The 15,269-nt window shown below is 44.2% G+C and overlaps 1 protein-coding gene across 1 annotated transcript in view; it reads right to left on the bottom strand.

The window, feature by feature from the left end:
* Nucleotides 1-6,024, bottom strand: part of Morc1 (MORC family CW-type zinc finger 1) — a 192,738-nt gene extending 186,714 nt beyond the window's left edge. The window contains exon 1 of the mRNA XM_075992002.1: nucleotides 5,798-6,024. Within this exon, the coding sequence (XP_075848117.1) occupies nucleotides 5,798-6,024 (227 nt within the window). The remainder of the gene's footprint in view (nucleotides 1-5,797) is intronic.
* Nucleotides 6,025-15,269: the final 9,245 nt, after the last annotated feature.

Raw genomic sequence — 15,269 nt, 5'->3', positions numbered from 1 at the left:
CTGGGAGGTGTGGTGTAGATGGACACCTGGGAGGTGGTGTGTAGATGGACACCTGGGAGGTGGATGTAGATGGACACCTGGGAGGTGAGGGTATAGATGGACACCTGGGAGGTGGGAGTGTAGATGGACACCTGGAAGGTGGGAGTGTAGATGGACACCTGGGAGGTGAGGGTATAGATGGACACCTGGGAGGTGGATGTAGATGGACACCTGGGAGGTGTGGTGTAGATGGACACCTGGGAGGTGGTGTGTAGATGGACACCTGGGAGGTGTGGTGTAGATGGACACCTGGGAGGTGGGGTGTAGATGGACACCTGGGAGGTGGGGGTGTAGATGGACACCTGGGAGGTGTGGTGTAGATGGACACCTGGGAGGTGGTGTGTAGATGGACACCTGGGAGGTGGGAGTGTAGATGGACACCTGGGAGGTGGGTGTAGATGGACACCTGGGAGGTGTGGTGTAGATGGACACGTGGGAGGTGGGGTTTAGATGGACACCTGGGAGGTGGGGGTGTAGATGGACACCTGGGAGGTGTGGTATAGATGGACACCTGGGAGGTGGTGTGTAGATGGACACCTGGGAGGTAGTAGTGTAGATGGACACCTGGGAGGTGTGGTGTAGATGGACACCTGGGAGTTGGGAGTGTAGATGGACACCTGGGATGTGTGGTGTAGATGGACACCTGGGAGGTGTGTGTAGATGGACACCTGGGAGGTGGGTGTAGATGGACACCTGGGAGGTGTGGTGTAGATGGACACCTGGGAGGTGGTGTGTAGATGGACACCTGGGAGGTGTGGTGTAGATGGACACCTGGGAGGTGGGAGTGTAGATGGACACCTGGGATGTGTGGTGTAGATGGACACCTGGGAGGTGAGGGTATAGATGGACACCTGGGAGGTGGGGTGTAGATGGACACCTGGAAGGTGGATGTAGATGGACACCTGGGAGGTGAGGGTATAGATGGACACCTGGGAGGTGAGGGTATAGATGGACACCTGGGAGGTGGGTGTAGATGGACACCTGGGAGGTGAGGGTATAGATGGACACCTGGGAGGTGGGTGTAGATGGACACCTGGGAAGTGGGGTGTAGATGGACACCTGGGAGGTGGGTGTAGATGGACACCTGGGAGGTGGGTGTAGATGGACACCTGGGAAGTGGGGGTATAGATGGACACCTGGGAGGTGGGGGTATAGATGGACACCTGGGAGGTGTGTGTAGATGGACACCTGGGAGGTGGGGTTGTAGATGGACACCTGGGAGGTGGGAGTGTAGATGGACACCTGGGAGGTGGGGTGTAGATGGACACCTGGGAGGTGGGAGTGAGATGGAGACCTGGGAGGTGGGGGTATAGATGGACAGCTGGGAGGTGGGGGTATAGATGGACACCTGGGAGGTGTGGTGTAGATGGACACCTGGGAGGTGTGGTGTAGATGGACACCTGGGAGGTGTGGTGTAGATGGACACCTGGGATGGGCTTCCAAGTTCACCATTACTCTCTTCAAATCTAGTTCTTTCAAGTCTTGCATCCCCAAGTTAATGAAGACACAATTGCAGCCAGGGATCCAGGTATTCAGATGCCCTGCCCAAACCAGACGGTCATCAGTGAGTCGTGTTCACTGCTATCACATCTTTATACGTGCTCCAGATCGCAACTCTTGGTGATACTGGGTAACAGATGTGTGATTTACCATTCAGAACAAGTTGTTTCAGATGATGAATTCACTCAGCTAGCTGTTCATCACACCAGGAGAAAAACAGTTATTGGAGACGAGAAAGTGGGGTGCTGGTTTTACTACTACATTCTTTTGTTGGAAACAGATACTACAGTGCAGCCAGATGCCTTGTCCTTAATGAAGCTTTCTTTTGAGATGTATAGATTTGCACACACTTGTAAAAAATAACCCAGAGAGGCCCCATGTGTCCTTCCCCAAGCTTTTCCCCATAGAAGCATCTCGCAAAAGTAGAGTACAATCTGACATGCAGAGGGATTTAATCTGTTGTCTCACAGGTCTCTCTGGTTCTGCATAGGCTCATTTGTGTCTGATGAGCAGTCAGGTCCCTTTAATTTGATCACAATTTTATGTTCATATCCTCACCACAGGCCAGATACAGAGGCGATCTACCAACACACTTCCCATATGTGATCCACGTTAGCCTCCTTCTTCCTCTTTATTCCTGATCTCTCAAAACCACTATTCTGTTTTGAATATCCATAACTTTTCCGTTTTCATGAAGATTAAACAAATGAACCATAAAAGATGTAACCATTTTACTGCCACTGAATTGCCTCCCATTCCCATTCACTCAGCTGCTCTATCTACAAATGATACTTTTTACTGGCAGTAGAAAACCATGATACATATGTACTCCAACCTGACATTCAGTATTGAATAGCATCTGGTTTGTTTCATGGCTCTGCTTCGTCCCAATAAAGTGTTGTGGACATCAGCGCTGCATCTCTGAGATACATGTCCAGTAGTGAAATTGTTGGGGTTAAATGATTATTATGTGCTGTGACTTTTAAGACATTGCCAACCTGTTTTCTGAAATAATTGTCCCTTTTAAAATATTTCTGCTGGGCAGTGGTGGTGCACACCTTTAATCCTAGAACTCAGGAGACAGAGGCAAGCGAATCTTTGTGAGTTTGAGGCAAGCCTGGTCTACAAGAGCTAGTTCCAGGACAGGCTCCAAAGCTACAGAGAAACCCTGTCTCGAAAAATAAAAACAAAAAATAAAACAAAACAAACAACAACAAAAATTCCTCCAAGTGTGGATAAGTGAACTTGGTTTCCTATCTTTTTTTTTTGATATATTATGTAAGTGCCCTGGGATTGTTAAATCAGTAAATAAATAAACCATATGTGTAAGTAGAGCCTGTAAAGTCAGTTCAAGGAGTCCAAAGGTAAAAAGGCGTATAAAAATGCTACGTCAAGCAAGGGCCTCTCCCTAACATCTTTCAGGCATTCAGGTACAACACTGTAAATGCTTTATACACCTGGAAAAAATATCTAGTGTACCCTAAAGTTTTATCTGGGGTAGACTAAAACAAATACATCTTTTTCTTTCTAAAACAGGATCATGGCCTATAAATTGCTTCAAGCAGCTGTATGCTCCACCTTGCTAATAATAGGTAAGAGTGGCTTTCCTTGTTTGTCATGTCTTTTACAACTGTCAGGGTGGTAACTCCTTCTGACTTTGTAAAGATAGGAGAAAACATGTCTCCTCTGTGGTGCTCCAAAGGGAGCCAAGGAAGTGTGTCCTGCTGTGGGTTTGAAACTGTCAGTGTGGTGAGTGTGTTGTTGCTTTATTCCCAATTATACGTTAACCTAGAAACGTGCTGGTTTGATTGTCTCTTCCAAAGACGCATTCTGGCACCCATGAACATAGGAAACATTAAAGCATCTTTTCTAAATTGTGATCCTCACACAGTAGCAGTGCAAGGTGACTTCAACGTACTTTGGAAGCATGAATCCCTAAACCTCTCTGAGCTCCCTCTTTTAGAGACGGGTGGAGGAAGGCACCAGAGTCCAGGTGATTCGCTGCCAAACTGACCCAGGGAATTTGTAACCTATATCAGACTTGAACTGAATGCTCATTTGTTTTCCTTGTAACCAAATCTGAAAATATGGGGGCTAATAGTTAAGCCTATATGATTTATAAATATTTCTGATAAAGATCCTTAATTCTGAATAAATTCATTTCTTTCAAAAGTTTAAGACTTATGCAAAATAATATTTTTACACAAAGTTCCTCCCATAGACAGATGCAACACTTTGTGTGTCTATGTATATTCTTAGCCATGAATTCATAAGCTCTGAGACGCAAACACACCTCCCTGCAGGACAATTGATTTGACTAGCCTTGCTTTAACCAAAAAGAAAATGAAGTTGCACAACTAAGGCTCCAGAGAAAAGCAATCTGAGTACTGGAAATAAGACTAGAGAATTGTTTCCTGTCCTGGGTCAGCCCTTTAGACCTCAAGCCTGTTCTATTTGCAAGCTGCTGAAGCTGCCGTCTTTAGAATTATGCTCGTTCATGGCACTAATGACTAGTTTACCTGACATCTTCCAAATTAGGCAGCTCTGGGAAGCGAGGTGTGAGTCAACTCTCTCTGCTTCTGCCTCGGTTCATGGAAGAACAAAGCCTTTTCTCCTGTGCTGTGGAACAATCTTTGTACACTGTAAATATGTGTTCACTTATTGTTAATAAAAAGCTGATTGGCTGATGGCTAAACAGGATGTTTAGGACTAGGAAGAAGGAGAGCGAAGTCAGAGGAGTTGCCAGTCAAAGGAAGCAGGCCAAGGAGGAGGTAAAAGCCACGAGCCTCGGGGCAGCACATAGAGGAATAGAAATGGGTTAATTTAACTTATAAGAGCTAGCTAAAAGCAAGTCTCAGCTATCGGCCAAACATTTATAATTAATATTAAGTCTCTGTGATTATTTGGGAAGCAGCTGGCAGGACAAGCTGATTGGCGATCTAGAAAAAAAAACACTCCATCCACACACCTGTATTTCCCAGGAGCCCTTCCTATCATGAAATAAATAAATTATTTGAAGGTTTATTTTTATCATTTACACAGGTTTCTTCACAGCAAATTAGCTACGTAACAAATGACTTCTCCCCTGAAACCTGAGTGAAGGTGGGTAGGGAGAAAGCCCCATTATCCATTTTCAAAAATGATGGCAAACTTCACTGGTCATTAAACTCAGAAACAGAGTTCCCAAAGTATCTTACAGATTCTGCTTTCAGTGTAGTAACGCAGACACTCCCTGGATAGGGAATTAGTATAAGTGCCACCGTTTGACTTAAAAAAAAATTAACACCTCCTTTGAATATGTAGGCCAAAAACTGTCTTCTCCTAAACTAAAATCAGCAAATACTAACTCCGCCATCTAAATTCCTTTTATGCATCAGGGACTTGAGTAGTTCAAGTCTCCTGATCACTCTAAAAATTAGTTCCATGTCCCCATTTCATCACAAGGAAACTGGGAAGTTTAAGAAGTGATGTGAGAAAACTGCACAGCCAGTCCAGGTGGGAAAACCACACGGCTAATCCCAGGTGGTCAAACCACACGGCTAATCCCAGGTGAGCAAACCACACAGCTAGTCCAGGTGAGCAAACCGTACAGCCAGTACAGATGAGCAGACTGCACAGCTAGTCCCAGGTGAGCAAACTGCACAGCTAGTCTTAGGTGGGCAAACCACACGACTAATTCCAGGTGAGCAGACCGCACAGCTAGTCCCAGGTGAGCAGACCGCACAGCTAGTCCCAGGTTGGCAGACCGCACAGCTAGTCCAGGTGGGCAGACCACACAGCCAGTCCAGGTGGGCAGACCACACAGCTAGTCCCAGGTTGGCAGACCGCACAGCTAGTCCAGGTGGGCAGACCACACAGCCAGTCCAGGTGGGCAGACCGCACAGCCAGTCCAGGTGGGCAGACCGCACAGCCAGTCCAGGTGGACGGACCGCACAGCTAGTCCCAGGTGGGCAGACCACACAGCCAGTCCAGGTGGGCAGACCACACAGCTAGTCCCAGGTTGGCAGACCGCACAGCTAGTCCAGGTGGGCAGACCACACAGCCAGTCCAGGTGGGCAGACCGCACAGCCAGTCCAGGTGGGCAGACCGCACAGCCAGTCCAGGTGGACGGACCGCACAGCTAGTCCCAGGTGGGCAGACCACACAGCCAGTCCAGGTGGGCAGACCGCACAGCCAGTCCAGGTGGACAGACCGCACAGCTAGTCCCAGGTGAGCAGACCGCACAGCCAGTCCCAGGTGGGATGCTGCACCATCTCACATTGTGTGCGAGAGCAACCCCTTCATCCTGCTACATTCCACGTTCATTGCAGCACTGCAGTCAGGGTTGAGATGGGCATCAGAACACAGGCAAGATTTTGTCCTAGAGAACCAGACCCCTAAGTTGGCCACTGGTTCCTCACCAAACGAACGGCAGTCCGCAAGCTGGGGACCATATCTGAGAAGGTAACAGGCCTCAGACAGCAGCTTTTCCAGGCAGTTCTTCATTCTAGCACTACTCAGAGTAGTGATAAATTCAACATGTATCTATCTCTGCAGAGCATCTATTATCAAACATGAGGAGTGAGCATGGGCTCTATGGCCATACCACCCTGAACGCACCAGATCTTGTCTGATATTGAAAGCTAAGCAGGCTCAGGCCTGGTTAGTACATGTATGGGAGACCACTTAAGAATACCAGTTACTCTGGCAGAAAGAATAAAGAGTAAATACGGTAACCGGGCTATAGCTCAGGTGATGGAGTGTCTATGTAGTATGCCCTGAAGCTGGATTCAGTTCCAGCACTTTATAAACCTGATAGTGTAGTGCATGCCTATAATCCCAGCACTTAAAAAAAAAAGATCAAAAGAAGTTCAGAGTCATCTTTGGCTACAGAGTAAGCTGTGGCCAGCCTGGTCTGCAAGGAACTCTATGGAAGACACATGTATTCAAAATGCATTTCCCTGGTAAGACACTCTTTGAACATTATTAAGAACTAAACGGAGTAGGGAGTGGTCGTGCATATCTGCCATCCCAGCATTCATGAGACAGAGACAAGAGGATCATGAGCAGGGGGCTAACCTAGGCTACATGATAGACCCTGTCGGAAACAAAGCAATCACTGCGAGAGTATTTGGTCGATGATTCTGTTGTTTCTAATTTGCTTCCTCATAGTTTTCACTGCTGTCTGCTAAAATAAAAATCAGATTTCTTTCCCTTAGCATTTATGACTTTCTGTTTTGATTTGACAGCTGGGGTTAACCCACGTGTGAAACAGCTTAGAGGTTCATGTTCATGTTGTTGACCTGTGATCATGTCTGTCCATAAAGTACAAGGATGTCTGCTAGCTGTAGAAGGGAGAAAAATCAAACCCATTTGGCCTGTTTGTCTCTGGCCATTCCAGTTCTCACTCACCAGTTAGTAAGCCTTGACAATCTGATTCAAAAGACTTTCCATCTTTCATTTTATTTTTTTGAGACGAGGTTTCTTTTTGTAGAATTAGAGCCTGTCCTGAAACTTGCTATGTAGACCAGGTTGGTCTTAAACTCACAGAGATCCACCTGTCTCTGCCTCCAGAGTACTGGGATTAAAGGAGTGCACCACCACCACCCAGAAAGACTTTCTATTTATATATAATATATAGAGACAAGGGCCTTTAGGCTCACACTTTCTTCTTCAGGACCTTGTCTGTGCCATTAGTCCCTCTCTGCCAGCCTTCTTTCTGGCCATAGGAGTGGCTTGATGCAGCAACCCCTGAAAGGCTCTAATTCTTTGAGGAGTTGGTATTTGCTGGTACAATTTTTATTTTATGAGATTTTATTATTATAACCTTACCTGCATAACTGTATTTAAGAATGAGTAAGGTAGTGTTGCCTTATGTGGCTCAGAATGGCCTGGAATTCTCTGTGAAGCTCAGGAGATCTGCCTGTGGCCTCAGCCTTCCAAGCAAGTACAGCTGTGGACCTGCATTGGTGTAGGTTTGGCTGATACTCTTAAGGGCATGCCCAGCGACAACAAATAACAGTGACAGGAAATAACTTAATCGGAGAAAAAAGAGTGTCCTTGCTGAAGACCAGATTCATTAGCTAGTTGGGTTGGTATTGAGAAACTGTTTCCCTGTTCTTGTGGCACCATTTGTTGTGACCCTGGAAATATGGAATCCATCAACACATATCCAGGTAGTGGTGCCGGCATCACTGACCATTGTATGAAATGCCACCTCTTAAGGGGTTTCAACTTTCCTGCCCATGTGATTAAAAACTAGTGAAACTTTTGCCACTCCCAAGACATATCCAAGAAACTGCAGTATGTCTACCTGCATGTGAGTGTCACTTGGTGTGTGCCAAGAGCTGGAACAGACTTCAGTTTAACTCAGGTGGTGCTAGCTTGCAAAATTCTTCACATATGTCTATAATACCAGCAATGAGCAGCCTGTGACGGGGGCATAGCAGTGAATTTGAGGCCATCGTGGGCTACACCAGCAATTCTCAGGTCAGGAGAGTGGAAGTTTCTCACCTAAAGGTTCAGATGGGAAGAATCCTGTTAAATATTTCAACACACCAAAATTGGAAACCCAGTCCATAATTTAGTCTACCTTTCTGTTTTCCCAGCTCCCTTCTTCCCACCCTTGGTGTCCCCACCACACCCTTTCTGGCACTGTTCCTCCATCCCACGGTTTGTCGCCTTTTATGACTCTCTATAGTTTGTTGTCTCTCCTTTCCTTCAGTTTTCCCTTTTCCTTTGATCCCTTCTGACTCTTTCTCTGTTTTTTTAAATTATTTTTTTCCTTTTGAGATGGGGTCTCATGAATCCCAAGTTAACAGCCCCCAACACACACACACACACACACACACACACACGCACACACATTTTGTTTTCCAAGTGCTGAGATTACAGGCATATGAAACAGTCACCAGGCAGGCCCTCTTGTTAGCTTCTTGAGACAAACTTTCACTATTTAGGCCAGACTGGCCTCAAAACGTTAGTCTTCCTGCCCCAGCCTTCTTGCTGCCAGGATTAGAGGCACACATGACCATGTCAAAATGGTTTCTTCCCCTTTTCTCCTAATCTCCTTTTTCTTCACTTTTTCTCTTGTAGCCCAAATCACGTCACTTTTCTCATATTCATTTACCCTTTTCTTCCCCACCGCTGCTCCATTTTTATCTGACTTGGCAGAAAATGAGAGCATTTGTTATACTAAATAAAGTCTTCTATCCCAGTTAAACAAATGTTTAATTGGTGGCCAAATTTAAGAGTGAGAAGGGAAGGAAATAAGTGGTCTTATTACCTTTAAGAAGAAAAGAACTTAGCAGGGCAGTGATGGTGTACACCTTTGATCCCAGCATGCGGGAAGCAGAGTCAGGAGGATCTCTGAGTTTGAGACTACCTTGGTCAGTGAGTTCTGGGACAGCCAGGGATACACAGAGAAACTCTGTCTCTAAAAGACAAACAACCAGAAAACAAGAAAAGGGAGAGAGGAAGGAAGGGAGGAGGGAGGGAGGGAGGGAGGGATGGAGAGAGGAAAAAGAAAGGAAGAAAGAGAGAGAGAAAAGAAGGAAAAACGAAAGAATTAACACTAGGCACAGTGGCCTATGCCTGTAATACCAACACTAAAAGGCAAGGTGGGGACATAGCCAAGAATTGAAGCCATCTTGGGCTACAAAGCAAGATCCTGTCTCAAAGGGGAAAAAAAAACAAAAGAGAGAAATGGAAATAGAAAACTTAACAGAGAATATCTGATCTCTGTCCCTACATTCATAGAAAGTTCATATTTTTAACATTATAGATATATTTGTATTTTATTTTCACATCATCCTCTTTTATAGTTACTTCTTTGGGATCATTTCTACTTCATCACAATACATCTTAGGGATTATGTAACTAAGCCTCCCTTGACAACAGAAAGGAGGCATAGGGGATGTGGCTCCATGAAGTAGACAGTCACCAGCAGGGACAGCATGGGACTCTTGTGCCTGGTGACTGAAGAGCTCTTCAGCCTGAAGTCTCTGTCCTTCTTGAGAGGGAATTGGAGAATTTTTAGGTAGAACATCAGCAGAACATATTAATTGTGACTAACAGGAAGTGAGAGAAGAATGGGCTATAGAGAGTTGACAAGGGAGACATATTTTTATGGCTTATAAAGATTTTAAGGAAGGTGTTAACCTGGCTAGAATTAACTACATTCAGAAAACCAAAACACAAAATACCCTTTTGAAAATCAGCAAAGCAATGAAACTCAGGGTTTAATTTCTAGGGTCCAGAAATATTGAATGAACCCGCAAACTCAAAACCCTGTTCTTGCTTTCACGAACTTTCAAGGTTGGTCAGGCAAAATGGAAAAGGGAGGAGAAATTTCTCAAGCAGAGAGGGTAATAGCATGCTCCTCTATAGTGCTTAGATTTTATTTCCAGCCTGCCGCGGACTTCTGATGTGACCTTGAGTGACTCATTTCATCCCCCAGTGTCAATTTTCCCATTTGTAATGCCAGATAATAAATAACACTTGCTGCCTCTTGCTCCTGGGTGATGTTATTATCACCATCAATTAATATTTATTGGCTGCCTATTGGACCCGTTATGCTGAGGTGGGTGATTTGCCCAGGGAAGAAAGAGAGGGTTGTATCTGTAAAACATTTTCCATGAAGAAAAAAGAGAGCAGAGTTCCAAAGATAGGTTATTAAAGCCTAAAATAGCAATGACATATATTTTAAATCACACTTCTCTACTTGGGCTTAGGTAATCGCTCCTTGGTTCTCAGAGGTTGTACTAGGGTAATTGTGCCTTTAGAGTACATGTTGAACTTCTTGATGAGCCTACGTAACACGATGAAGCAATTACACTTTCTTCTTCTACCTGGAAATTATAACCTAGGCACCATTATTTTGCAATATTATAATTTATTGGTAATATTTGGTCCCCTTTGCATATCAACTCATTTTGTTTAGAAAAACATCCTTTGAAACAGGATTATAAGGCCCAGGGTATGTAACATCTTGACTTAATCCCTTTCATTCAGGAAAAACAAAAGAGAAATCTGAGAACTCCACCCCACAAGCACCTCTTAACTAAACAAAAACGCCAGTGCTGGTTTGTTCAAACTATACATGAACAAACCCTTCTGAGTTTCTTCAAATCTTTGGTGACTTCCCATCTTCATTGTCATTATCAATCACCTGGCAATTAGAAGCCTCTCACCTTGCATCCTATGATCCGCTCTCTCCTTTTCCCATCTGCCTCTCCACACCACCGACAAAGCAGAGTCATGCACGGGAAGAGAAATGAGGCATATTTATACAATGTTATTCAGACTCACAAAGGAATGTATACCGGCCCTTCACAGTACAGGACGACCACGGATGCATTTTTCTAAGAGAGAAAAGGCAGGAATATTGGATGACTCCACTTAGTCGAGGTACCTGGAATGCATCTTCAGTAAGATAAGAAGGAGAACAGCAGTTACCAGAAACTGGGAGAGGATGGGTAGGGAGCCACCACTAAAGCATTCCAAGGTTCTGTCTAAGATGAGGACATGGTTCTGGAAAAGGACAGAGGTGCTGGTTACAAAACATACGAATGAGCTTAATGCCACTGAACCCCAAAAATAGTTAGCATGATTGTGCTAGCACATACCTCTAATCACTGTGCTTGGGAAGGAGAGGCAAGCAGATCTCTGTGAGTTTGAGGCTAGCCTGGTCTACATAATGAATTCCAAGCCAGCCAGGGATACATAGTGAGACTTTTCTTTAAAAAAAAAAAAAGAAAATGGTTGTTATTTTTATCAAAATGAAAATAACTAGAAGCAAATTGACCTTTTGTTTTCTTGTTCAGAAATGATCTTAAATCATTTACAAAATAAAACCCAAATTTCTTAGTGTTGCATTAAACACCCCTTGGGCTCCAGGTTCAATTCACTATTCAATACTGTCTAAACACATTTACACTTTTCCCCTTTTTTTGCTAAATGAAATAAAGCATGAATACTGGAGGAGTCCACTGAGTAGGGGTGCCTGGAATGCATCTTCAATAAGTTAGGAAGGAGGAGAGTGGTTACCAGAAACTGGAAGAGGGTGCATTGGGAGTCATTGCTAAAGCAAGTCTACTGTCTAAACACACCTATTCCTTCCCACCACATTGGCAAAGTTGGGGTGGCTGAACATGGTCTTGGTTGAATATCCTGTTCCTTTCCACTTCAAAAGCATGTTTTTGTCTTCTGCTATCTTTTCCTAGCTATTGAGACCTACAATGCCTGCTGACAATGTCGGGTTCTCTAGTAGGTCTCCAAATTAATTATATCCTTAAATCTGATTAAGATGATATGTGCCTACATTCACAATACAGCAGAAATTGGGGAAGAAGGATTAATGTGTTGATATGAGTTTGAGGCCAGCCTTAGCCACTACCAGACCCACCATAGTTACATAGCAAGACCTTGTCTAAAAATGAAATGAAATAAAATAAAATATGCCTAATAAATAGTTGCACACACTATAAATGGTCTGATCCCAATGTGTCTTCTCCAAGTTACCCATTAACTATGAATTGCCACATGGTACAGGCTTTTCTTTGCATGCAAGCAGAGGTTATGGGCCGGGGTTATCTTTTGATTATATAACCAAGCAATGACAATTAGCAGAATAAGGATGAAAGATGAGGAAGTGAAGGTCTTAGGGCACAAAATTTGCATTCCTCTGGGAATATGTCTTTTGGTATGTACTTAGAGCCCTCCCGCTCTTGACTATAGATCTACCCTTGTGAGCAACAGTTCTCCTTGACCTTAGCAAGTGCCTACTGTGGCATTTATCTACTATGTAACCAATTGCCTCAAACTGTAACAGCTTAAAATAATAAGCATTTCTTATTTGCGTTTCAGGGTCAGGAGTTTGTGAGCAGCTTAGGGCCTTGATTCTGGCTCGAGTGTTTTATTTTTTATTTGTTTGTTTGTCTTGCCAGAATGCTACATTAAAGAGATGTGTGGGCATTGCAGTCATCTTAGGGCCTGGGAAGAGGATCAGCTTCCCCGGTGGCTGTGTGCACAAGTTGGGAAGCTGTATTTCCTTGAGCTGTGGGCCTCTGCCTTGGGGCTGCTTGCAATCATAGCATCTACCCTCTCTTAGAGCAAGTGAGTCAATAAAGAACTCAGCAGAAGGCACACAGTAGCCCCAGAAGAAGCGCATGCCATCATTTTAACAGTGTTCTGGGCTACACGGAACAGCCTTATAAGCTGAAAGAGGGGAACATACAGGGGTATGAACACTGGAAGGCAGAGGGGTGTGGGAGCCCTGGGAGAGGCTCCCACAGATACTCCACTTGGATTACATGAAATCAGGTTAGCTACATTAGGATAGTATTACTCTGGCACCTGTCACTACAATGTTCTGAAATTAAGTATTAACAGTTACGACTCTTCCTTCCTTCTACTTAGTGCTAGCTACTGTTTTCAGGCATAGGCTTTGTAGATTCCCATCAAACCCTTGTCCACACATCATTCCTCTAAACTGGAAACTCCAGCCTCTTCTGCCACCCTTCTGAACTAATCTTTTCTTCCTAAATAACCATGGAAACAGCTGTTTGTGCCCAATGCCCCATCCTCGTGAACGGTGTAAGTGGACCACATGCTGTCTCATTCTGCTGTGTCTCATTGACCTTTGACCCCAACTAACAAGCAAGCCTTGTGGGAGAGAGAGGTCACAAACATTGACTGGTTGAATACAGTGAGCTTCTATCTATTAAATTATGCAGCCCTTATAACAACTCGGTATGACTTCTTACTAGAGGCCTTTACCCACAATAAAACTGGAGCTTAGAATATTAAGTAATTTCTGCAGAAAAGCAGGATAGTTAGAATTGCAATCCGGGCTTTGCGGCTCCCATACATGTACATGCCCCATGACGCTGTGATACTTTCCCCTCCACCTGTGGATTATAATGGTGACACTGCAGAGGTCACAAAGGGCCTGCCGTATCCCTCAGGACATAGTTTTCCCAGAGTTCCCCACCACAGAAACCTGGTTGCACAAACACCAGAGCTGTGCCTGTTTTAGAGAAAACACAGGCGTGTGTTGCATTGTCCTAAAAGATTCTGTGCCCTTGGTCTGATTACAGAAGTAACAGGAGCCCCATTTTTGATGGAGGACCCAGCAAACCAGTTCCTACATCTGAAAAGACAAGTAGTACACTTGCAAGATTTCTGGAACCCAGACCACTACCCAGATGGGAGGGGAATTACACTGGCTGATGAGGTACTGGTATTTGATACAAGTGGCTCTTTGCGATCATCTTTCTAAACTGGCATTGTATCTGCTGGCACTCTGATGCCACCAGCCTTCCCTTACGCTTTCCTTTTCAGCTTCTCTGAGCTGAGATTTTGCTCCCTCCCCATGAAGAGGTTTTTATCTGATAAATGCACATTTTGCTTAGAGATCAAACTCAAATGTACTTTCCTCTCCGGTGTCTTCCTGTTGATTCCAAAAGGACATCTGTGCTTCCTCCTCCCTCCCCTTTGCATTCTGTTTATATGTGCACAGTTCTCAAAATATCACATGGGGGTTATTAGTTTCATCTACCCAACTTCACTCAATTACAAAAGCAAGACGCATGTCTTATCCATCCAGGTAATTATTCTTTGGATTTGCTCAATGACTGTTACACAGTCAAGGCTTAATGTGTTATTGAAGGTTTGGGTAGGTGAATAAGTGAACTGACTGATATTGATTGATGGTCTGATTGATCAATCAATCGATTCATTGATTGAAGCCAAATTTAGTCTACTCTCAGATGTTTAGTGACTAGTTTTCCTCTGTGATCATCATTGTGCCTTTGATATCTCTTCATTTGCTTATCTTTTGTGTGTTTTTCTATTCATTTGATTTCCATGCCAAGATAAATAAGAATCAGCATGCATTAGGCAGTTGTCTCTCATGTTTATTTTTCTGATAGAAGAAAACAATGAAACTCTGAACCCAGTGAAATTGCTAAATTACCCGAGAATGCCTGTTACCCACTATTCCCCTTTTACAATATAACAACTTCAAAACATAAGGCTATGGCAAATTATTAACCTTCCCTCCCTCCCCCTCTCTTTCTTCCTTCCTTCCTGCCTCCTTTTTTCTTTTTTCCCCTTCCTTCCTTCCTTCCTTCTCTCCCTCTTTCCCTCCCTCCCTCCCTCCCTTCCTCCCTTCCTCCCTTCCTTCCCCAGGCCATCACTGTCACCAGGCACGAGAGCATTATAAAAACATTAAAAAGGGAAATGTCTTTGTCTTCATATAGCCCCAAATTCTAGCCCAGCTCTGAAGAGTGAATCCCTAACTGGTCTAACAGGATCACTTGCTTCTGCTTAGCAGCGGCTGATGGAAACCACCAGCCAGATAATGCACCTATTTTTGTGCTCATTTTTCTCCAAATTACATCATTTACAATTATTAAAACAAGACATTGCTTATTTGGCAAATGAAATAATTACATAGGCTTGATAGACTGTACCTTCTTTATGGCATGTGGGAATTTTCAGGTGCAGTCCTGCCTGAACCACAGAGCAATTCTGTAATCAACAAATAGATTCTGTAATGTAGCAAGACTGCCATGTTGATTCAAAGTGTCTCCCAGAAATCCTGTAACACATCTGAGTGTTTGAAAAAACAGATAAGCACAAGTGTTAGGTAGCGAGAGTAACCAGTGCAACTCAGGTCCCACCTGCTCAGAGTTCCTGACTTCTGTGTTTCCTTTGCAGGCTTGGGAAGTCTGGACTGTTTTGAAAGC

Source organism: Microtus pennsylvanicus, chromosome 1 (assembly GCF_037038515.1).
Source record: "Microtus pennsylvanicus isolate mMicPen1 chromosome 1, mMicPen1.hap1, whole genome shotgun sequence".
In the NCBI taxonomy this organism is placed as follows: Eukaryota; Metazoa; Chordata; class Mammalia; order Rodentia; family Cricetidae; genus Microtus; species Microtus pennsylvanicus.
Note: the sequence above shows the minus strand (reverse complement) of the source record. Positions and strands in the feature narration are given on the sequence as shown.